General features: G+C 32.6%; 1 protein-coding gene across 1 annotated transcript in view; it reads left to right on the forward strand.

Moving 5' to 3' along the window:
* The window catches only part of Cubn (Cubilin), a 129,093-nt gene that overhangs the window by 40,612 nt on the left and 62,412 nt on the right, over positions 1-26,069 (forward strand). Inside the window, exons 18-32 of the mRNA XM_085946281.1 lie at positions 3,245-3,375; positions 3,549-3,735; positions 4,144-4,304; positions 6,433-6,614; positions 8,308-8,467; positions 9,222-9,457; positions 10,623-10,773; positions 12,653-13,003; positions 14,803-14,984; positions 16,946-17,101; positions 18,153-18,270; positions 19,645-19,739; positions 22,050-22,212; positions 22,941-23,048; positions 24,410-24,517. Of these exons, the coding sequence (XP_085802407.1) occupies positions 3,245-3,375; positions 3,549-3,735; positions 4,144-4,304; positions 6,433-6,614; positions 8,308-8,467; positions 9,222-9,457; positions 10,623-10,773; positions 12,653-13,003; positions 14,803-14,984; positions 16,946-17,101; positions 18,153-18,270; positions 19,645-19,739; positions 22,050-22,212; positions 22,941-23,048; positions 24,410-24,517 (2,489 nt within the window). The remainder of the gene's footprint in view (positions 1-3,244; positions 3,376-3,548; positions 3,736-4,143; positions 4,305-6,432; positions 6,615-8,307; positions 8,468-9,221; positions 9,458-10,622; positions 10,774-12,652; positions 13,004-14,802; positions 14,985-16,945; positions 17,102-18,152; positions 18,271-19,644; positions 19,740-22,049; positions 22,213-22,940; positions 23,049-24,409; positions 24,518-26,069) is intronic.

The following is a 26,069-nucleotide window of genomic DNA, read 5'->3' on the forward strand; positions in this document are numbered from 1 at the left end:
AATGTCATTTTGACATTTCATTTTGATTTCCATAGTAACGCACGTATATATTAATAATTTAGTTGCTAGGACGACCCTCTTAGCAACCAATAATAGTGTTTTACTTTTTACGGATTTATCTGAAATAACTTTCCATACAAAACAGAATTAACTGAAAATGAATTCAATTATGCTTAAAGATGGTTAAAAGTATTAAAAGAATGCAGTGGCATCATGTTCTGATATATTCTAAAAGTTTCAAATGTCTAGCTAGTCGGGAAGTTAGTTAAAAATCGATTGAAAGATTTGTAATGGACAAGCAACCACCGGACAAACAAGAATACGAGCTAATAAAAACGTTGTAATAATAATTGCTTCTGAAGTTTACTTTCCGAACATTTAACATGTTCTGATACAATTATTCATGCATTTTTGTTTTCCGACAAGGACGGAAAACATTATTTATACACAGATGTTCTTAGTCTCGACTAGGCTTGACAAATAGTGATACATAAATATGTTATGTGGGTCATTGCTACAATTAGATGTGAAGAATTTTAAATGGGTATTGAGAAGTCCGATGTACATAGAGATTGCAATACCGAATGAAAATACCAATATCGGTATTTCGGTATTTCATATTGAATACCGGTATTCGTGAAATATATAAAAAACAGAACTATCTACTAATAAATACAGAAATCTATTTAAAATATTAATATTTTATAACAAAAATTTCTAAATATGTTCATACATGAAAACTTAAAAAATATATAATATATAAGGTAAGGTAATATGGTAGAGATACTGATGTTTACAAAATACCTACATATTATGTAGCTGAACTATTGGAACTTTCTTCTTCGAATGATCTTTCAATACATTTTATATTGAGTGCTCCACTGATAATTCTACCTAATGTTTTATTAGTTTATTGAACTTATACACTTAGTAATTTCTTTACTTGTATCCTGTAAGAAGCAACACGAGACACAATACTGCTCGTTTTTCGTTAAAAAATATATATTTCCCCGTTATTATATAAGCTACTCTTTAGTACATACATATACAAAAAAATATTATTTCATCGTGAAATATTCGCCACTAGGACTGAGGTTACTAATAATGATTAAATACAAACGAACAGTACTTAACTGCGAATTGAGATACGAGTACATCTAAAAATACACATGACAACTTACTGTTAAACCTTTTATGTTAATTGATACATTTTTTCCACTTTCAATACCGAAAATATCGGTATTTCGGTATCGAAAAATACTGGGATACCGGTTTTGTAATACCGGTATTGCAATCCCTAGATAGATATACAGTGATCCGAAAGGTTTTAAAATGATTATTTCAGGTATTTTGTCTTATTATTTCAATAATATTGTATATTTTGAAATTATTTGACGATCCATTGAGTATAATAATATGCCAATCGACCCGATTTTGGCACACGTTCCATAAGTGGAAAGTCGCTGCATAGAATATCAACATTTTTGTGGTTGTTGTATTAGTATGTTCAACCTCTTGTTAAAATGTGAACTTTCAAGGAATATAAATTGTAAGATTGAACATATTATATTAGTATTAACTAATTATTGAACATTAATTAAATTTATTTGAGTGAACTTTATTTTTATTTATTATTAGTTTAAGGGCCCGCTGAAGAGCCCGCCGTTCAAATATAATTTAGTATAAAAAGGACCTCGGCGTCGTAACTACGTCAATTTAAATCGATCTTTTCGCAAAAATCACTAATCATCGGAGATTTTATTTCAAGAAATATTATTATTATTACTGATAATTTCTGCCGCGCGGAGAATTATTATTATTTTATGAACACCTGCGACATGAAGCCGATCAGAAAACAGGGCTGTCAAAATAATATTAAGCATTCATATTTTTTAAATGTTAATTTCATCATGGTTTTTAATCAAACCTGTGCAAGTACGTACTGATAACTTGGGTGGATTTTGTAGCAAACATACTATTGATATATATACGGGTATATTATTATTATAACCCAATTCAAATTGAACATAGGTTGATACTCAAATACTATTATAGTATGTTTATGATTTCGAGAAAATAATACGATGGTATAATTAATCCATATCATTTATTTGAAAACATTACATTCGCACTTTGCACAAAATTACAAACACATTCGAAGTTTGCCGCACACGTACAGACCACGTGATATTTGTTTACGCAAAATCGTCGCTTTTCAAAATGGCGAATTTGATTACCAGATTTTACTGCAATGAATCAGTATGTTCCTTTTTGTCTTTTTTTATTCGTAGGTTTGTTTACTATGTACACCGAGAAATTTCCATTTATAAACTCGGAAACGATTTTTACAGAAGAGTTTTGGAATATAATGCAACCAAAACTGGAAAAAATTCTATCATGGGTGTTGACTTCCTGAATTAGCTAACCCCAGGTCCATGCCACTACGTGAACCACAGTGGATATTAAGCCATTTCCACACTGGCAACAAGTTGCTGGCAACCTCATTAAATTTTACGATACTTACCATAATTGCTTAAGAAATTTTACAATAATTATCGTAAAATCTAACGAGGTTGCCAGCAAATTAACTTGTTGCCAGTGTGGACCCGGCATTAGATGCACAAAACTTAAATAATATATATTATAAATAAAAATTTAAAATTATAAATATATATTATGATTTATGTCTTCGACAGCCCTGATGAAATAAATGTGAAATATGAGTCGGATCAGTCACAGAGCAAATTTATTAACACAAACAACTTTGACACGACCTTTTTATATTAACTAGTAGACCAGATATTATGGACCACATGTTAAAAAATCATATTTTCAATTCTCAAGGCCATTTCTGTAGAACGTCCTCTTAAGGCGCGACGAAATTTTGGACTCGCTGGCAGTCTGAGAGCGAACGTCGGGATGTCAATGCGTCATTTTGTTTCGTGATGGCGACGGGGGTATTAATTCTCAAATCGTGTAAAGATGACTAAAAACGTTACCCATTTACTTTAAAAAGAAAACATGTCAATGAATATATTATTATTGTTACTAATATAACAATAAACAGAACATTAAATGGACGCATGTTGGATTTATATGACAAATTATATTTCGGTCGGCATGCGTCATTTGCACCCGAACCGCAATCCGCGCATCGCCTAGCCACGATCTTTTTAGACCATGCCTCAACTGAGGTATAGCCTTAAATGAACAGTACTAGCAGTTAATTTATTGAACATTTTAGGTATTGCGGAAGAACTCTACCTCCTTCCGTGACGAGTTCTAACAATATGATGACTATATACTTTAAGTCAGATGATAGTGCTCAATCTGAGGGATTTTCTATGACATACACATTCGTGGATTCAACTAAAGGTAATTATTACTCGTAAAAAGCTTACACCCTCTTACGTATAATGCTTTCGAATGAATGTCATACCCTCTAAGTTATTCTTCAAGTGTTACTATAGTGGGTGTATTTTCATAACTTTGTATACATCTTTTTATTTTAAATGTTTTGGAAAATGAAATCCTTTGATATTTTTTAGCATGCGGCGGTACATATATGAGTTCATCTGGAACTATCGCGTCTCCTGGTTGGCCGAATGATTACCCGTCACACAAAGACTGTGTCTGGACGATTACCGTGCCAACAGGCCAGCAAATAATGCTCAATGTGACAGATTTTGACATAGAAGACCACTCGACTTGTTCGGGAGATTATTTGGAAATAAGGTAAGTGGCAGAACTTAAAAAAACAACCTAGAAATTTAAGGAGTTTTCGTTCAAAATGAAAATCAAAATCGAGAGCTGTTTTTACCTTTTTTTTTATTCCATAATATCAATAAATTGATGTGCGCACTTTAGATTGGATTGTTCCTTTATAATTTTATGTGATCTATCTTCAGTTTATGTATAAACCTCTATGCTATTTTTGTTGTCGATGTTCAGTAGATGATTGCTGTGAGCCATTGTAGGATGACAAGACTTTGTATTGTACAGCAGCACCACAAAAATTCAAGCTTTATTCACTAATGACAAGACACAGAACGCAATATCTAATTTTACACCTCTCCGGCCACCGGTGTGCTCCAATTCATTTCGAGCCCTTTTAATTTCTAAAGGTATATTATTTTCTTTCAGAAATGGTGGTTACGATAATGCACCGTTAATTGGAAAATACTGTGGAAACAATATTACAAGAAACATTCCTTCCTTTACAAATGCTTTATATATTCATTTCCATTCGGACTATTCTATATCGGGTTCTGGCTTTAGGATGTCATGGGACAGCACGACGACTGGTAATATCGATTGTTATTATTACATATATTATTTATATGGGTACAATGAATCGGTGGTGAAGGGTGGATGTAGGCTGTTAAGATCCGCCATAAATAGTGCACTTAAAACTTTTTTAGCCATACGTATTTGTTTTCGTTCAAATAAGACTACAATTTAATGTATAGATATACCTAGTGACATTTCTTATAATACGCAATATCTTACCTAGCTAATTTATCATCCACCCCTTTTGCAGCTTATTTACAACTGATTTCGGTCAGTGTCGACTAAATTTACCTAGATACAACTTGATTTGGCTGTCTTTTTTTTTGGTCAGAGTTGAAATAATGGAAAATTTGACATAATACTAATGTAACATAATCTGAGAACAGTGTGCAAACTAATGTGGCGCATGGAAATACCCAGATTCAGTCCAGACTTCAGACCACTAGAATTTTATGTTCTAGTCTAAACTGTCCACCTTGATTTAGTCTCCAAATTTTGTAGCTTGGCCTGATAGATTCTTATGTGCTGGAATTACAGGATACCGATAACATCGTCTCAGAGTATCCCCATATTAAATCGGTTGTAAGGGAAACGATTTTTAAGCCATATACAAAATTCTTTTATTTAAAATTTACATAACTTCAAACTTTAAAACTGCATAAACCAACCAAAGTATGGCGAACCTTTTTATACAAGTGTGTCAAACTATAATTGTACAACAATTTTGGGATCGTCGCGTGTCAGATGAGATGGTTTTAACTCTTTATTCGTTAATAGTTCATTATAAATTTATCAGTAAAAATAAGATAGTAAGATATTTTGTTATCTGTCTAGTTGTCAATGTTTATAATATAAGAATCTTCGATTTTTAACTGAAAAGTTGATTTATAAGAGAATCCTACACGTTTCAGTCAAACCAATAGATTCGATGTTTTAATTTCGATTTTAAATAATTCAGCGTCGAAAATAGTTGATCGCAGTGATAATAAATGCTTACAAAAGAGCAATGACATTAATATGGACGACGCATCTGGAAAGAAAAATGACACTCACTTTTTTGTCGGGTCTGCCGAATGGCATAATCTGTTCTAACGCCATTACAATAAAGGTGATATTGCTATTAATTCCCGATGCTTTGTGTCGGGTCTGCCGAATGGTTCGGTTCGAACGGGTTCGCTCGAATGATGATTGTCACTAGACACACTGTTCTAACGCCACTACAATAAAGGTGATATTGCTATAAATTCCCGATGCGTGATTTCGCATATTAGAAATTGCGTGACGTCTACCTATACATGTGCGAATGTCGCTATGCGTGAATTTATTTGCTAACTACTGTATTGAGTGAGTTGTCCATTAATAATGTCATTGCAAAAGAGGGTCAAAGTGTTTGTTATTTTTTCAGTGAATAAAACGTATCAGGTAATGAGATCCATTATTTTAAAAGTTCATCATGTTATAATAATAAAAGGTATTTTTTTATTCACAGATTCGTAATGATAATAACAAACATATCGATACAAATATTATCTATTCAAATTGTTGCGTATAGATTCATCAGTATAAGTTATCCGCTGAGTGAGGGCACCACATGCTACCATTTGACATATCATTCAATACTTTTCTAGTTCTAGTTCTAGTTCTAAATTCGAACACCGGACGATTTATGATGGTATACCTACAATTATAATAAATTATAACATCATTTATTATAATTGTACTTTGGCAGTAGCTTGATTTGGAAGAGCACTCATGAGTAGGTATTAAAAGGCCAATACTTACAATTTGTGGCAATTAGTATGCCACATTGTAGCATATAGGATAATGCGCGGACGGGGCGTAAGCCCAAGAGATGCATGGTTCGATTCCCTGCCGGGGTGTCTTACTTTTTTCATTTTTTTTTCTATTGGTTATAATATATTTTCTCAGAAGTGTTTTTCAAAATTATGTATGTTTAATAAACTTAAGCTTAAGAAATTTGACAAACAAAAACATAGGTTTGCCATCTCTGGGTTAATAATATAATGTTATCCTATTTTCGATTTTGTAAATTTGATTTATCATTTAGATTGCTTTTAATTTTCTTGCCTTTAAAATTCAACTTTTGCATATTATGTAAAAAGTAAAAATTGTTGTTTCTAGGATGCGGAGGTGTGTTGTCAAGTTCACACGGAGTCATTATATCTCCTAACTATCCCCAACAGTATGGAAATAATGCTGAGTGCTATTGGAAAGTATCCACCAGTGCTGGTTCAGTTATTGAACTGAGTTTTGCAGATTTGGATCTAGAACAGCAAACTACTTGCACTTTTGATTATGTTAAGGTTTGTAACAATACATCTCTAACTTTCCGGGTGAATGTTCTCGCATTTAAACTATTAATATGTCTATAATTTTGCAACATATTGATTATAACTATGTATAATTTTAAGTACCTGAGTGTACTCTACTTTGAGTAATTTACCCTATCCCCCGACCCTCGGCGTAGAAGAAAGTTCGAGAAGCATAGGGAGGCCTGGAAACTGTAGGAAAACGGTAGATAATGAACAGTGGCAATAGCCAAATCCCGATTCTCCAAGTGACACTCTGCAGAAAGAAAGATGCCACAATACTAAATGTTATTAATATATGCTACCTATACAATACAAAATTTGTCCGGTTTTAAAATGCTGATTTTTTTTGGTAAAAATTACGATCAACGCAAGAAACATAAGACGAATTTGCAGTTCAATTCAATTCATTTGAGGCGTAGGCAGTATTCGAATCTCGATGTTATTTCATCATCAAGAAAACCACCATGCAGTAATCACTCCGTCGATTTATTTTCAATTAATTAGGCCGATATGTTTAGTTGTATTAAAAATAATACCTTAGGGACCAGACCTTACATTTTTAAGGATCAAAGAGCTGTGTGAATGTTGAACATTAAGAATTTGGGGTATATTTGCGAACATAACCTACACAATAATAATATGTAGGATTTGTAGGAAAAATGTATGTGCCATTTTGATAAATAGGTTTTTCTTTATTTTCATTAATCATTATTTATAGAAATTAATATTTATATTTATATGAAAATAAATATTATATCAGTACCTACCAAAAAATAGTACAATTCGATGTGAATGCCGTCTTTTTTAAATTGAGAATAAAGCCATAGGTATTTAATACCTATATCAGATATCCGTGGTTATAGCACCTTTTCTAATTATTAAATTTTTAACATTATATAGTTGAATATATTCTGTAAAATTTTCATTGAAGTTTGTAATGTACTCAAGAAAATCATAAAATTTTTTCATAAACATTTTGCGTGAATTTGCCATAATATTATTATGTATTTTATGAAAATTATCACTTCCATCGTCATTGACGTCTCGTGAGCACAGGTTATGGGCCGTATATGGGAAAGGAGTTATTCGCGATATAAATAAAAATGATTCCAAGCTATACACATTTATATTTTTATAAAAATCGATGTTTTTTTTAATTGAATATAAAAAACATTAAAACTCTCTAAAAATCTTTACAACACAATATGGAAAATTTAATAAACTAAATTTAAATATATTTTTTAAATTATTCGCTTCAAGCGGTTTCAATTTTAGATTTGTCTCGCCTTCGATATAACAATAAGAAGTAATAAGGTCAATTATTCAATGTGACAAGAAATAACTTAGGTACACGATGCTTGCGGTTGCTACATGCAGATGAGAATAACTAAAAAAAAGATTGCCTATGTATATCAAAAGCTGAGAAATTATCTTGAGAAGAAAGAACACTGTAAACGTAAACTAACTAAACAAACGAACAGTCATAACCTATAAAGTCTTGACAGCTAACTACAAATTCATCATTTTGTTTTTCATAAAATACTCTGGAACAATAAACACACACAAACACCAGGGAAGTCTTCCAGGTGAAGCGGGGTACAAGTGATACGAGTAGTATGCATATAAAAACTGAAAAATGAATGAGATTTATAATAAATGTAATATACTTATTATATTTTTATAGATATATGATGGTGTTGATGATCTACAAGCAAGCTTAGGCACTTTCTGTAATAAAAATTGGCAAACCGGCCACGTGATATCCAAAACCAATCACGTGTTCATCAAATTCCGTTCCGATGGATTTACTGCTGGGCACGGATTTATGATCAACTATAATACAGGTAACGACAAGTTATATTGATTGATAAATGAGTAAGGGAATTAGGATATTGAAATATCTTTTTTTCATTCATTGTGACTTATACCTATTGTTCCTTTTTACGAGTGGTATATCAGAGGTAAAACTTACCAAGTGCAATAGTTTATTATTGCACTTACTGAGTTTTACCTCAGATATCGACTGTGGAAATGAAAAAAGACGTAATCCGTTTACTTTGTTAAAAGTGAGAAGCATTGGTTTTTTCAATTTTTCTCATTTTTATTAATTTATGTGAAAAAATAAAATGAATCGGTAACTTTCACATGGGTATAAACCAAACTTCATTCAAACTCAGTTTATTTCTAATGTAATTGTAATTTGTTATTAAAAGAATTTTTTCTGTTATATTTTCGTTTTTATTTTATTTTCCATAAAAATTGATAAAAAAATCAATCCCGAAAGTTTCGGGATTATGTTTATCAATTCCGGGATTCATAGGTATCGAAAATAGCTCGGAATCCCGGGATTGGAATCCCTAGTCCTGTTAAACCTCTTATGTTAGTTATTACTTATTACATTTTGTTTCCACTTTCAATACCGAATATATCGGTATTGTGTGATATTTAAAACCGGTATTTCGGTATTGAAAAATACTGAGATACCGGTATTGCAATCTGTAGATGGGATAACCTTCGCTATGTGGAGTTCTACGTGTGAAAATGATAATTTATCTAATTGTTTTTTTAAACTTATCACATCTACATTTTCTTTTTCAGTCTGCAATAGAAACATAACTGGATTTAGTGGTGTAATTGAGAGTCCTAATTTCCCGAACCCGTACCCAAATACTGTTAACTGCACTTGGCACATATCTGTCCCACCAGGAAATAAAATCAATGTATCGTTCAGCCATTTTGAAATGGGTTCATTGAACGAATTATTGACAGTTTCAATGGGACAGTTTGCTCGTTATTTGGAAGGTTTAAACGCACACTTCAATGACTATCTCGAAGTGAGTATTTTGTTTATATTGGTTACATGCAATGACACATTAAGTTACATGTAAATTGTACGTAAAGCATTTTACCGTGTCACAGTTCGCCTTGAGCTTTCTTATCGGAAAGAGATGACTGTATACTATACGGTCTCCAATTTTATTAGAGTCAATTTGAACATTAATTCAATTTTCATAGCTGATTTTGGCAAAATTCATGAATTTAAGAATAAAAACCTAACCTAACCTAATCTAACAAATAATCCAGTATATCGGCTATTTTCAAAATTTGTTTGCCGCTTGCTTCCTGTAAACCGACAAGAACCGCGTTTTATTTAGATATGAATTTGATGTCAGTAGATACTAAACGACCCAAAGAGGTTGGACGGCCATATATTTCCAATACAACATTTGTGTCGCTAGATTTCAAAATTAGCCAAGTCCATAATGAATGAATAGGAGAAAAACAGCTTTTTGTTTTCCCAAGTACATAGTCATAAGGGTGGAAGTTTATATTATTTCGATTATAGAACATTTAACATTAATAAGATCCACATTTCGATAATGCAAAAATGTTAGAAAGCAGTAGTTCTTGAAAAATTCACAAAAAGTCAAAAATACCTAAAGGTGGACTTGAATGAATTTGAAATCTAGCAACACATTTCACGGTGGAGTATGATACGGCGAATCCATACGTACAAGTTTCCGGACACGGTTTATATTATTAATGTTAATCAGGTTGCGTCTAATCTAAAGGAGATGCTAGAATGCTCGCCTAAAATTATCATATACTATTATTATAAATTTTGCGCAAATTAAAAAATATGTCCTCATATTTTTCAATAAGTAAGCTATGAAGACAACGTAGACGCACAAATTGGCATTTATTATGCGCCGGCTAGACGGCAACTACTTGCCTGCGCGGTATAGTTTGTTCAAAAACTACGGAACACTTTTCGGTTTGCGCGAGCTACAGTTTTCCCGTTCATAGACACGGGCTTCCCGATACTAACCGGGACTAACCGTCTAGCCGGCGCTTAACGCCCAAACTTACATAAGTTGTTATAATTTTGTTCGATAAACCTGACTAAAAATTTAATTAGGTAAGTACATACACATTACCTGAAAAGAATAATCGAATTTCTAAAAATAAATTGTAATATTGTTTTAATTTTTTTTTCAGCTGAGCGACGGTACTGAAAACTCGAAAAAAACATATCGTGGGTCTGAAATGCCTCCCAAATTTGTATCTACTGATAATAATTTCTATTTACATTTGTATTCCAATCACTTCCTTAAGATGTCAGGATTTAGACTAGAGTGGGTTTTAGATGGTATGTATATACATAATATATATATATATATATAATTTCAATTTTATAAACTATTTTTTTATGCAACGAACAATTATTATTGTAATTGACGTTATTTAATACTTACTTAGACTTAAAATCCTGAAACCGTGTGCCAAAAAGTAACACGAGAGTGGAGAGCGCTACAAAGAGTTTTGTATAAACCAGTTTTTAACTTAGTCGCAATAAGATATGACACTCATCATAGCTTCGTGGTGCCAGGACACAGACCACGAATCTCGGGGGCGCAGGTTCGAGTCCTGCTGGGTGTCGTATTTTTTTCCCAAAAAGATATATTCTAGTGGTTATATAATTATATAATAACACCGCCTTCAGATCTTGCAACAATGGGTTGCTGCGTTCGAAGAATTGTTGTACGCGATCTGGCATATGACGCCGCGTTGCGTGCTTGGCAGGGGCGATGGACCTCCTTTGCCAAGATTTGCGCATTTTTTTTTTCCAAAATATATAACCTGATTGATTCCAGACCATTGGACTTCTCAGTTCTTAAGCGGGCACAATGGTTTTGCCTACAAACTCTGTAATCTCGGCCTAATAGAATCTCCGACTTGCTTTGTGGAAAATTGTAGGATGCCTATCACATCCTCTGGTATTATCCCCATATGTCGGTTGAAAGGGAAGAGCTTCAAAGTCAGTCCGACCCTTAGTTGGATCGGTCAGCCATTACGACTTGGTGGGAACATATCTCAGCTTTCAGAATGTTTGCAGTATTTTACGGCGAGCGAGAAAGTCTTTTCCCATCAAGAATTGACCGTTATGCATTATATCAAAATAGGAATCACGCACACTCTAGTGCACGTCAACCAAGGTCTTGGGAAGTTGGTCCTGGGATATTTCCAGAACAATGTTTAACGGCGCCTAACATTCGTTACGCCACGGTATACGCCTGCATAACGGATTTGGATACGTGACGGGTTATTTGAAGGAAAAGCAAGTATTAATAATGTTTCTCATAAGTGGAAATATAGGTACCAATGAAATATCATATTATTTAATATATTCAAATAATCTGGATACATTTTATGATTGGAGATAAACAGTTACATAATATTTTACACTGAGAATTATATATAGAATTAAAAGAATATATAGAAAAACAATAATAATGATAAAAGAGTAAAACAAAATAAGTGACAAAAGGTGAAAAATTAAATGATATAATACCTATATATTATGTAATCCAATAAATTAATAATTATAAAAATATTCATATACTAGGTTTCCCTGAGTATGTAAAATCTCTTCCAGTCCGCTGGAGAGCGACTACACTACCCCTTTGGATTTCTATGCTTATACGCTGTCTCAGGTACTCAGTTGAACGGCTCTCACCTGTCTTATCAGTCAAGCGCCGACCTATCTCAGCCACCGTTCTCAAAGCAGAAGGTCCCCTGTCGGAGGTTAATCGAAGTTGCTGATGTACCCCCGATGTTATTATTATCTGTTCTGGAAGGTTGCGTTGAGTGTGCGTGATATGGTAATTCGGGTATTGAGGAATGCTACACAGTGGTTGACTTTATTGGTTTTGTATTGTACATATTATAATGTATTACATTACATACATTGAATATCTGTGTTAATAAATTTGTTTATTATAATTATTTTATCATTATATTGACATATCGAATTTTTAACATGTGTGGAAAAAATACGTGGTAGTGGTCCGCGGGATTCAAGACTTTGAGTTTAGTGGTCCGCGAGGTCCAAAAGGTTGGGGACCGCTGAGATTCTATGCTATATAAATGAGCATAGACAATAATGCGTCAGTTGTAGGGTTGAGTATACCTCTACACCCCAAGGTCCAAATATCTCGAGATAATTTTGATTTATTTTATTTTCTTAGGTTGCGGTGGGCGCTTAACACGTCCGATTGATACGATAACATCGCCAGGATATCCAAAACCTTACCGCACAGAAACCGAATGCAACTGGCTTATCGAAGTAGACCCCGATAAAGCTGTTCAGCTGTATATCGCCGACTTTGATATGGAACTGTCTTCAGAATGTTCATTTGATTCGCTCTCCATTTACAACGGTCAATCCGAAGGGTCACATTTATTGTCCAAACTTTGCCACTCGCAAAATGATACATTTGTCTTAACGAGTACTGGAAATTCAATGTTTCTTAAATTCGAATCCGATTCTTCATACTCTGGACGTGGATTTAGAGCCACTTATAAAAGTGTCGATTTAAGTAAGTATTCATTAATTTAACTGGCATTTTACGTGGTATATCTCCAATACAATGATTTTGAACCAATGTTATCGGTGTTGATTATATTTACTTTATTGAGTTATTTTTACCCGTGTCCGGAAATTTGTACGTACGCAGTTCGCCGTATCACACTTAGTCGTGAAATGTTGTATCGGAAATATATGGCCGTCCAACCTCTTTGGGTCGTATAGTACTGACAAAAAATTCATGTCTAAATAAAACACGGTTCTTGTCGGTTTACACTTTACAGGAAGCCAGCAGTAAACAAATTTATTATAATAGCCGATATACTGGATTATTTGTTAAGATAGAATAGGTTTTCATTCGAATTCATGAATTTTGCCAAAATCAGCTATGAAAATTGAATTAATGTATATATTGAATCAAATAAAATTGGAGACCGTATTGTATCTCTTATCGATAAGAAAACTCATGGCAAACTGTGCCATGGTGAAATTTTTTACGTACAATTTACATGTAACCATTTTTACCTTTATAATACCTACATATATTTGGTCTAATATAGGTAATAATATGTACCTACATAATTTTATTCAACATAAAATCAACACGGTAACAATAGTGAGAGAATAGTTTTCAAATGCTACAGTTTCTATTAAGAAATTACAATTTACAATACATAAAATTACAATACATACTACAAATTCATATAATTATAATTAATTATATGAATTTGTAGTATGTATTGAATGAATAATGAATAGTAGTTTTGAATCTTCAATATCCCATCAAATATCAATAACAAAATGTTGTTTAGATTAAAATTGTTTACTGCATACCTACACTTACACTTTCACACTAGATACCTATAATTTGTTTTCTCGAGAAATCATAATTATGAAATTACCTATTCTCTTCCATTTTAAAATCTTCAAAACATATTATTCCGATTGACGCCTATATAAGATTGAAAGTAAAAATCTTTTTTTTGCTCTTCCGACAAAAAAAAAATACCGAAAAATTAAACAAATCCCGTTCACAACGAAAGTCGTAGACCATTTTTTAACTCTCCCGATTTTTGTATCGGGATATTCATGAAGTTTCTTTCAGAAATATAAGTTGAGGGCTTTTTTTTACCAAGAAATCAAATTTTATGGCCGAGTGAGGATTTCTTGAGAATTGATGATTTTAAATTTCGAAAAATTAATTTCTCAAGATGTGAGGAGATTGGCATTTTCCGTATATTTCTCGAGACGAGGTGTAACGATATAATTTCTAGATAACGATATAGGATCTATTGGATCTTGAGAATTGATTTACGTTTTGTACTTTATTATATAAATTGTCTTTTCTCTAGTTTCGCATTTCAGAATTTTCAGGCACAATACACACTCACCAATGACAAAAATGTAGGTATAAAATGTATACCTATAACTGATACCAAAATTAATAAATTAAATGATCGTGAAAAGATTATTACTAAGTTAAGATATTGGGAAATCTGTAGTGTTGGAAATATTGTATGCTAATACCCATACAAATCTATTATTTACTTTTAGTAGTTTAGGAGGGTATAGTTCAATTATTAATTTATTGTGGTCAGCAGTGGGATTTCATTTCACGTATGTACTAAATAGGGTGCTAGTTATTTAGCGCAATATAGGTCTATACTTATAATATAAATATGGCCTAAGGCTGTATCTTATTATATTCTATTGTGCTATTTCCTCCCCCCCAAATTAATGTTGACCAAATTGGGGTAGACTTCATTCCTCAGTATTGTTCGTATTGTCACTTGGTGTGTCTTATAATTTCAGAATGTGGTGGTAAATTCATTGGCCATACAGCTAACATACATTCTCCGAATTATCCACAGAATTATGATAATAATTTGAATTGTTTGTGGCACATCGAAGTAGCCCAAACGCATTTGATCAATTTGACATTTACTGATTTTGATGTTGTTTTCTCATCAAATAAATGCATGGACTACATTAACGTGAGTAATTACTATATTTATTTATATACATGATATGAGTATATATTTTTAATTATTTATTTTCTTAATTAAACGAATAATTCACAAGATTCAAGAATGTATCGTAACATTCTACAAGAAAAGATTTTTGCTGTTGGTTATATATAAGTTATAATATATATTCTCAGAAGTGTTTCCAAATTATGTATGTTTAATAATTAGAACGTTACATTTTTAAAACTTGTGAATTATTCGTTGAATAAGGAAAATAGTTAATTAAACATTATTAGCAAGTTCAAGTAAGTTACAATAAAAAATCTTGGAGTGATCCGTGACGTTGGTTAGTAATTAAAGTAATACCGACTTTGATTTAAAATACAAAAGCCGATCGCCAATAGTAGCTCAATTTGGAAAGCGCTTTAGTGAGTATTAAAAGACATTAGTTAAAATTTGACGCAAATAAGTATGACTCCTTTAGGATAGTGGTTTATGTGCGTGGGCGCGATACCCAAAAGATGTAGGTTTTATTCCTGCGGGGGGTGTCTTACGTTTTTCAAAAAAGATTTTTTCTATTGGTTATAATATATTTTCACAGAAGTGTTTTCAAAATTATGTATGTTCAATAAGTATATAATAATTATGTATAACGAATATGCGATAATAAAATTGAATTGTATCATCGCCAATGACGCCAATCTCATCACCCCACCCCAGCTCTAATTTGTAAAATACGATTTATTAGGTTAATATTTCAATGTTAAGGTAAAATCATAAAATATGATTGATAAAATATGACTGATTACTGAAAAGAGTCCAAAACTACACACGTCTGTGCAGTGGTGCGAGGCCCGGCGCACGGACTGATCACATTACAATAACATTTAAGATTTTGGGATAATTCAATAATTGATTTGAACTGATTTGAATTGTTTCGTAAATGGAGATAACCGATTTGACTCCACATCATTACAACAGTCAATTCTTGACTGGACATGGTAGTTTCGCTGGCAGGCTCTTGAGCTCGGTCTTGTTTCCCGTTCAACATGTCCATGTGGCGGAGAAATACAAGATGCAAACCACATCCTCTGGGAATGTCCTAAAAATAAATGTGTATGAAAGGGGAGAGCTGCTCAAGTCGGTTTAACCAGCTGTTGGGCCCACCGGACCGTCCGACCTGGTCGCCACAAAGGTCAATTTTATTGCATTTAGAAAATTTATGGCGTCATACTGCCAGAGTGAAGATCTGAGTCACTTAGAATGGTCGGCAGTTTTGTATTAGCTTTAATTTGTTACTTACTACAATTTTTAATATTGCCTCTACGTGCTCATCTATTCTATGGGTACCTTAACTTAAAATCATGTAAATTCAGTCAAAGCAGATTTGACTGCATGGCGACCTTAGTCTTGGGTAACTGCTCCTGAAACATTCCACAGTCATACAAATAAAACTGATTGAAACTGTTTCACGATACGCCTGATTAAGACCGGATGTGGTGCGGGGTGGGTGTGATTAGGTAGGGCCATTAGCTTCAATGTTTTTATTCTGATGGAAATTTAAAATGTCATTTTCTCCTTACAATAAGTTAGAAACAGGTTGAATATTGATATCTGAAATCGGGTTCAAAGAAAATGTTAATATTTCAACATACTTATCTATAATAGAAGTGTAGTGGTTTAGATTATTGTCAATTATTGAAATGTCATTACATACATTTATTCGTTAAAAATCCCTTGGAAATGTCTTCCTATCACCAAGGGAAACGTTGTGTACTTATAACTCTAATTATCATAGAAATTATGCAAATTATTTGGTTTGCGAATTAAATAATGATGTGATGTGACATGAGCTGATGACTTGTACCTGTATCTACCTACAAGAAAAGATATACTAGGAAATTATATCATTGAAAGTTTTCAGCTACACTTTGATTTAAAATATATGTAAAATAATGGTAATCCAATATGTCATGATCTAATTTTAGGTTTACGATGGAGACAAACCAATCAAACCATTATTGGCCAACTACTGCGGAAGAGCAAAGCCTCCTAGCATTATTTCCTCGTCAAATAATTTATTAGTCCAACTTGTAACTTCAAATGGAATGGGTGCAAAGGGATTCAAGGCAACTTACGAAATGGTAAATTAATCAGTTTGATGGTTAAGGTTTAGTATAAAATATATTTAGTTTTAAAATGGCATAATATTTGTGATGTCATATAATTATTAACTCCATGTCATTCAAGATATTTTAATTAGCCATTTCATATTGGTCAAATTATTATGAATGGAATAGTGGACTGTAAGGACGGGGGGAGGGGGGGGAGTGTGACTGCGACTATATGGGTCAGAGGGTGAAGACTGAGAACACAGTCTAATATTATAGTATATGACACTTATTGTCGATAGACTGACTTAAGAAGATACGCAATACATCTAACAGAATTTGCGAATTGCAATGTTATATCCCATTTACATGACCGTACTTATTATCGACGACCATAACAAAGAAATTGCACGTGTGAACACGTATTATCGTGCAAGTTGCAATATAGCATGCATGGATCAAAAAAAGTTCAGAAGCCTTTGATTTTTCATGTGACAGTTGGAATTTGTGAAATATCTGCACCTGCGCAGTAGAACAATAGTGGCGAACTTGACGGAAAAAAATGAACTACGCCGCGCAAAACATTTTTGGCGTTTACCAATAATTCTCACAACCAGTGAAATAGCACCATACAATGACAACATCGTGTCTTGCTTTGGCGAGACAGTCAGCACTTTTACGTGTAAACAGTAATTATCGCGATAGTTGAAAATACACACTATTGATCCCAATAAATCCATGCACGTGTACAGGTGCTATAACTTGAAGACTGTTTTAATACTAGTTTTGCATTCTTCTAACTACTCTAATTAAACTGTTTGTTGTGTTAGTTAACATTGTATGCATATTTAATAATATGCACATAATAGGGTGAGATAGGGTTCAATGATATAATCGGCGCAACAATTTTACTATTCGTAATATTTTTACCTATTAATATTCATAGATAAACCATTTAATTTTAAACTTATATACCTACTTATTGCGCGAGTGAGTAGGTACTAATGACGAGAATTTACTTTCTTTATGTTTTATTATGAGTACATACATACATAACCTACCTATTTACAATATTATTTTCTAGGTATGTGGTGGAAGAATTGTGACTGGCAATGAAGGTATTATAAATTCTCGCAGTTGGGTACCATTAGCCAGCTTTGACATATACGGTTGTCAATGGACTATAATTGGTGAAAAACCTGGTAATTAAAACAGAATATATTTCAATGACATTTGAAGGGCACATGGCAAAAACATCGACATAATGATAATTTTGCATGATAGCAAAACGAAGAATGAAATCGTTATTGGTTGGAAAATGCGTTGAATATTAAGTAAAAAAAAATATATATTGATCTCGAATTTATTTTGAAATATAATAAAAGTGAAAAAAGTAATAAAAACATATCCTACGTTTTCGAGCAGTTTTATATACATACAATAAGGTGATTTTCTGCCTTGACTAAACTTTCTTCTACCTTCATTTATCTTTTCAAAATCGTTTTTGTTAGTTTTAATGATAACATTCTTGAGCACTTTATCTATTGAACAAATTGGCATTTAAATCTCAAAAATGAAAAATGCAATGGGCCTAGTTTTGACGTGTACCTACCCTTCATTTGTGATTGGTTTTATTTGATAAGTTTTGAAATATCTAAATCTTTATGATACATTCCCACCATCATTCAAATGCGTTTAATTTTGTCAAATATGTCAATTATATAGGAATTAAATTCTAATTAATTTCAGTTTCGTACTGCTTCATTTGAGTTATTTTTTTGCGACCTGAGTTTCACCTATTGTCATACTCAGCCACCAATGGCAAATGCACACTGACACATAATATATTAAATTCTCGGTTATATAACAAATTAGTACAATACAACAATTAGTGTGTTCATTTGTTGTAAGGATTTGTTATATACCTACATTAGAATTCACTGTACCTTGTCAGTGTGCATTTGCTGTTGATAAGTAAGCGTAGTGCCTGAAGATGTCAGTTACATGTAAGTTGTACGTATGCAGTTCATCGTGAGACACTTATTCGTGCGCCGCAGTACGTGAAACATGAGTTCGTATAACATTTTATCAAACGACGAGTTCTTCGTTGAAAATTTCAGCGTGGAATACATTTGTACGTATCTTACAAAATGCGGCGATAGTTTTCAAATAGTACTGTTCTAATTAGATTAACCCTAACCTAACCTAGTAAAGACATCTCTACATGTTGTAGCATACGTACAAATATACTACCCGGTGAAATGTTCAACGAAGAGCTCGTCATTTGATTAAATGTTACACGAATTCATGTTTCATGTACTGCGGCGCACGAATAAGTGTCCTGCGGTGAACTGTTTACGTACAAATTTCCGGATACGGACGATGTCAAAAGGCGAATCCGGGGTCTAAACAGAGCACATGGACACAATGCATCGTCTCCAGGAATTTCTGTCACTCTCGAATTTTCTTGTTTTTTTCCGGGTCATGATGCTGCTGGAAAATATAACCAGTACTTATCACATGATAATATTTTGTTTTACCATGTCTGACTGATATTTTTTCATATATATATACAGATCAAAGAGTCTCCCTTACAATAACGCATTTAGACATGTCTTCAAACGTTCACAATGGTGGCACTGCACAAAATTGTTCTTATCAGAGTGTTACGGTAAGTACCTAACATATATAAGTATTGTAATACCTTCTGTAATCTCAAATTTTATTACTGTATCTATCTATGAGTACATTATGTCTAGCTTTTAAAAATACATGATGCGAAATTCCGGTTGCCAAAATATTAATGCCATGCATATTTTTTGTGATGTTCTATGTAATCGGTTCTGAGAAATCGGGAGAATTAGTTATTTGTACTCCAAAGGTTCAGAACTAACCTGCCTTCGGTGTTACCAATTGGGAGGGCTATAGTTATATAAAAAAACTCTATATTTATAGATATATTTATCGATATATTATACAATACACGTGCGACGTGTCAATTTTTTCTCTTATTTTTTCTTATGTATTTTTCATGTGATGTAAATAAGTATACATAATTCAATTTGAATAAAAAAGCTAATATTAATATTAATCTTAATAAAATTTATATAATCGGAAATCTAATAAATAAATAAAGTATTAATACATCTAATTTGTGTAGAAACACTAAGATTAATTTTATTAGAAAAAAAATCGGCGTGTGTACTTATGTACGCGCGTTAGAAGTTATACTTCTTTGGCATAACAAAACAAAAAAATCATCTTTGCCATACAGTGGTTATAATCGATTCAGAAGTGCCCATGATGAATTAATAAAAAATAAATTTTATTGGCGTGTTATTATGATTATATTCATTTCGGTCTCAATGGTATTTTATCGATATAGGTACCGTCAGCAATAATATTATGTATGTGAATAAATAATATTATTGCAGAATGTACCTACTTTGGAAGAACAAAATTTCAAAACCTGTGTTTGGAAAATTTAGCAAACCGCTATTTCGACCATCTTTGCTTAAACAAATGAATGTACAACTATTTTCGTTAACAATAATAATTTATTACAAATCAAGTAAAACATAGAATATTTAATGGTTTAACTGAAACGTGATATTGTGTTTTGTGATGAAACATAATAATTATTATTGTCTTCAATTATTATAAACCACTAATAAATAAATTTACATGGGATATGCGACAAATATTATCCTAAACTGTAAAAATATGTATTTTTGTGTATGAAGTGTCTAAATATTGTAAATTTACAACATAGGTACCATTGTATGAATTATTTACCAACTCAATATTCACAAAATTTATTTATTTATTGATTAATTTAAACCCACAAATGTATCATACAATACAATATACGGATACATACACTTTAGTAGAAGAAAACAATAATGCTATAAATACAAAAAGCGTGAATTTTTATTGCAATGTAGTATTTTCCATTAGGTAGGTACATCTGTTTACAAAATAATGAAATTTATATGAACAGACTAAGATATAGGTACATAAGCACGGTTGGTTATGAGTAGAGGTTGTGATTGAGAAATTTCGTCTTGAGAAGTCTCGAGAAATTAATTTTCCGAAAATTCGACAATTTTCATTTCTCGAGAAATTAACAAAAATCGAGAAATTGTCACTAGGCAAGTGCCTAAAATAATTTGATTTTTTGTAAATAAAAAAAACCCTTGACTAAACGGAATTCCCAAAATTTCCCGTTTATTTTTTTAGGGGGGGGGGAACAACTAAGAAAAGTTCTCGCCTTTCATTCTGAATGGAATTTCATAAATTTCTCAGTAAACAAAAATAGCTAAAAGAAGGTCTCGACTTTCATTATGAATGGAATTTGTTAAATTTCTCGATATTCTCGAGTATTTTCGAGACATCAAAAACCAATCTCGAATTCTCGAAAAAACAAATATTTTTGATTTCAAGAATTCTCGAATCCCGAGAAATGAAAAAAAGTTGTGAAATCGCAATCTCTAAATAATTAGAGAGATCATAAAAGAGTCATATTATTCTTCATATTCTGCGTCTATTAGTAAGTTAATCAGACGCGAGAGTGTGATGCTACGAGAACGGAATGGAAAGCTAAACGTATTGTATAATATTATTAAGAAAATAGTAGTCTCACTAATCTGGCATTAATAAACCTGATGGTTACGGATTACTGGAATGTATGGAAAACTGGAAAATAAAAAAAAACACTGGAATGATTTTTCCTACATAAAAAAAAATTTAAATTCAGTCATTATTTTATGGGTAGTACTTTGATAAATAAAATTATCTCTTACCTGTTATTATTTTCTCGCATTTATGCCTTGTTTAAAAGCTCTTTACACTTTTTACGCAAAATTAAAATGCTTTCAGATAGTGCCGGATTACTGGACGTATCGGAGTAGTTTTGAATTGTTGGATTAGTGATATTCTATTGTAGGTACTTATATCAAATAAATAAATATTTTTTTCATAGGTTTTTAATGGTGATTCGGTGGAAGCACCGAAAACTGGCACTTACTGTGGAAGCAAAATTCCTCCAACTATAACTAGCCTCGGAAACGCTTTGACAATCCTTGTGAATTCATCATCCCACTTTGTGGGAATGTTTTCAGCACACTATTCGGTTTTGTCAACAGGTATGAAAGTCCACATTTTCATCGTTTAAGAGTTTATTTAGGTGACGCGTATCTCGCCGCGATATGCCGCGAGTGCATGTGGACGGCTCAATGAGGTCACCGGTACCTGGCATGCGAGTTATTACGCGCGAGTCAAATCGCGCCACCTGGAAAAATTCTTAACGAATAAAAATAAGTATTTGCTTAGACATTTTTACACTGTTACCACCATGCTAAAGTGTGAATAATCATTCAAACCAAACAGTTCATGTTTAATTTTAAGTAAGTATATAGTTCAAACTCAAAATATGGCATATAGTGCTAAAACCATCAATAGTGAAAACGCTTTTCCAGTGACACTAGCGCCGAGGATCGTCGCGGCAGCGCGTGGCGAGCAACTGGATGTTAATCGGTTGCTACCCGTCAAAGTACTAAGGAGATAACGAATTTACTTTAGAAACGGTGACGAACCGATTTTACTGTAGGGAATTATTGATCCCCATCCCCAGCCTGTTATTTGCTAACAAATTGTATCCATAATGATTAACATGTAATATAAATATTCTGCGTTAAAAACACGAGCTGATGACCATGTGGTTACTTCCATTTTATATACATCTAATCACCATTTAAAAATACTCTCTCAAGATCTTTTCTCACCGTTGTCAGTCATAATATTAAATAATAAATTAGTTTACTTATGTATAGAGAAAGTAAACTTCTATTTCATTTGCATTTTAACGTTACAGCATGTGGCGGTTTATTGACGTCTGAAGAAGGATCATTCACATCACCAAACTATCCAGATTCTTATCCAATGAATGCAGAATGTGTTTGGACATTAAATACATCTCCCGGTAAGCTACGTATAAAAGAAATATAATCAGAAAGTGTTTTCATGTAAAACAACGATGTAAATCATTGGTATACCATATAGGACAGGCTTTCAGATAAATTCACATATATTTTCTGACAGTTTGTAAAGTATTCAGGACCATTGATTGGTTGGTAGTCAAATTGATATTAAATGGTCCGCAGTCAATGAGGTGCTGACTGATTACTATGGAGCGGTTTAGCTAATGAGATTTTATTTCGCTATAGTCCAAAATGAAGATAGACAATGCACTAGTTTCGTTTATAAGGGCGTATCCATACGCGAAGCGAAAAAAAACAAATTGTAAGTAAACCGTTTTCGGTCTTATGTCGGGTCAGACTTCGATTTCAGAATTGTTGTATTTGTCAAATAGTTAAGTATGTTATTTATTTGCTTTTATTTAAAGCTATAATAAATATGACCGTTGTTTGCTAAATTCTTGAAAATAGAATTGAGAATGCTGTCAACGTGCCATACACAAAAACGACAAAATTAACTGGATATGCGAAAAGTTTTTCGTTAATATTGGCGACCGTCTTTACTGTTTGAATCAATGTATTAACCCGATGGCAACTTAGCGATTACGCGTCAGACCTACCATTTTGTGGGTCCTGTGTTCAAATCCGCGGTCTGGAATATTTTACATGTTGTTTTTCAAAATGCGTTTGAACTAAGAGTATGGATCTAATAGGTTGAGAAAAGGGCTAGAGTAAAAAAAAACTCTATGAATATAACCACCAGTCTTTGGAGGCCCACATGATCTTCTATGATCACACATTGTTTAAAAATAAGATATGTACCTTCTTACCTTGATTCCACTCAACATTTTAGTTTTAAGATGTTTGCAATTGCTAATAGTTTTGTTATTTTTTTTTAAATTTCTATGAATAATTCATAATATTTCAAAATGCCATGTTCGTTATTAAATAAGTATACATTTCACACCCACGATGGCCGAGTGGCTTAAATGCCGGCCTATAGAGACGAGGGTCCCAGGTTCGATTCCTGGGTCTGACAAGTACACATTTTGTTTTTCAATTTGTGTATGAGTCAGAGTATGGACCTAATAGGTTGAGCAAGTGGCTGACATCCATTTCTCGTAAAAAAAAATCTGTCAATACAAACCTCCACTCTGTGGAGTCTCATATGATCCTATTAGGATCGGACATGGTCGAAGAATACATTTTAATGTGTATATTTTAAGATATTCCACCTCTAAAACATGTCCATTAAAAATATTTTTAAATTTGAAATGAATTTATTCAACTTGGTCATCCATGCACGTGGACCATTTGTGTTCTCAGGTTTTCAATTATAAATAATTACTTTATTATTTTCATTTAGGAAATCAACTGTCAATTTTATTTACGAAATTCAATCTTGAATTATCCGATAATTGCGATGACGACTACGTGGAGATTCGAGAGAATGATGGAGTCGGTAAAATATTAGGTAAGTAATATTTTCTGGTTTGTTTATACAATAGATATACCCCCGGCACTTTCTTGTACATATTAATAAATCCCCGCTTTCTATATTATTACATAATATTACATACGTACATTTTTGGGCCTGTCTGTGGATCCTAATGTAACCAAATTTATTGAACTCCAACATGATTGAACATCAACTAAACATTTGAAGACCTTGCATCAAAAGAGATCTAGTTCCCCTTTTTTACGTTTGTCTGGAAATCAATGAAAAGTGATTTAAAAATTGAAAAAGAAATCAGGTATTTAATATATGTTTTTACAACGTTTTTCTTAGCTCGTATTCTTGTTTGTCCGGTGGATGTTTATCCAGTACAAATCTTGCAATCGATTTTTAACTAACTTCCCGACTAGCTAGACATTTGAAACTTTTAGAATATATCAGAACACGATGCCAATGCATTCATTTAATACTTTTAGCCATCTTTAAGTAAAATTTAATTCATTTTCAGTTAATTCTGTTTTGTATGAAAAGTTATTTCGGAAGAAATCCTTAATCCAATCCACTATTATTGGTTGCTAAGGGGGTGGTTCTAGCAACTAAATTATTAATATATACGTGCGTTACTATGGAAATCAAAATGATATTTCAGTATTCTATATTTGTTTGTTTGTTGCAAAATAGGAAACAAATGATTTGTTTACAATTGCCTTATTTGTCCTAAATTATTTATACATAGAATCGTAGAAATGTTTATATGATTCAACAGAAAATTTAAAAACATGGTATATAAAAAGTTCTGTTTATCGTGTAATTATTATTTAATAAGTAAGGGATTGATACATGGTATGAATATAAAAGATTCCAAATTTTGAAAATAGAATATCGAACAAATAAAAAAAACCGCTGTGGATCTAGATTGCTCTAAAATCATAAAAAGAATGTTCTAATTATTTGTATTCATCTTCAGTATCAGAAGTATCGTCATTAGCATCTGGAGTTTATAACTCTCTTTCAGTCCTGATCTTAATTTGGTGTACATAATATTATTAGTGTGTACATGTCTTTTAAGCTAAAAGTCGTGAATTATTGTAATATTCAAATCGGATGATAGGGCGATTACTGTTTTGTCTACTGTAGTGGGATGCTCCACGGGGAAAATTATTAATCTGGTCAGATATTTGATTTAGTATATTTTTCCGTAGGTATGTACTCTATTTGGTGTATTTTGAGTTTCGACGCCAATTCGATATTTGCCGCTAGGCGATAGTTACAAAAAAGATCTAGTTCGGGAGGTACATAGATCGTTATTGCTTAAACTGATAAAGAAAGCTCCATCTGGAAATATTTTTTTTGTTAACAATCTCCACCGAATCGGCAAAAATTACGAAATATGGAGCTGAATCTGTTTTGGTGCAATGTCTTCATTTAGTTGCGTTGGAGGAAGGTGGAGTGTGTGAAAACCACAGTGCTGATGGTCGATAACTGGGGAACGAGGACTTGAATAATGGAAGAGTCTGCTTTACTCGGCCAAAAATCACTCCATAAATTACTTATACGAACACTAATATAT

The sequence above is a fragment of the Rhyacophila brunnea genome, unplaced genomic scaffold (assembly GCF_057557595.1).
Source record: "Rhyacophila brunnea isolate RB1 unplaced genomic scaffold, BYU_Rbru_1.0 scaffold_1, whole genome shotgun sequence".
Classification (NCBI taxonomy): domain Eukaryota; kingdom Metazoa; phylum Arthropoda; class Insecta; order Trichoptera; family Rhyacophilidae; genus Rhyacophila; species Rhyacophila brunnea.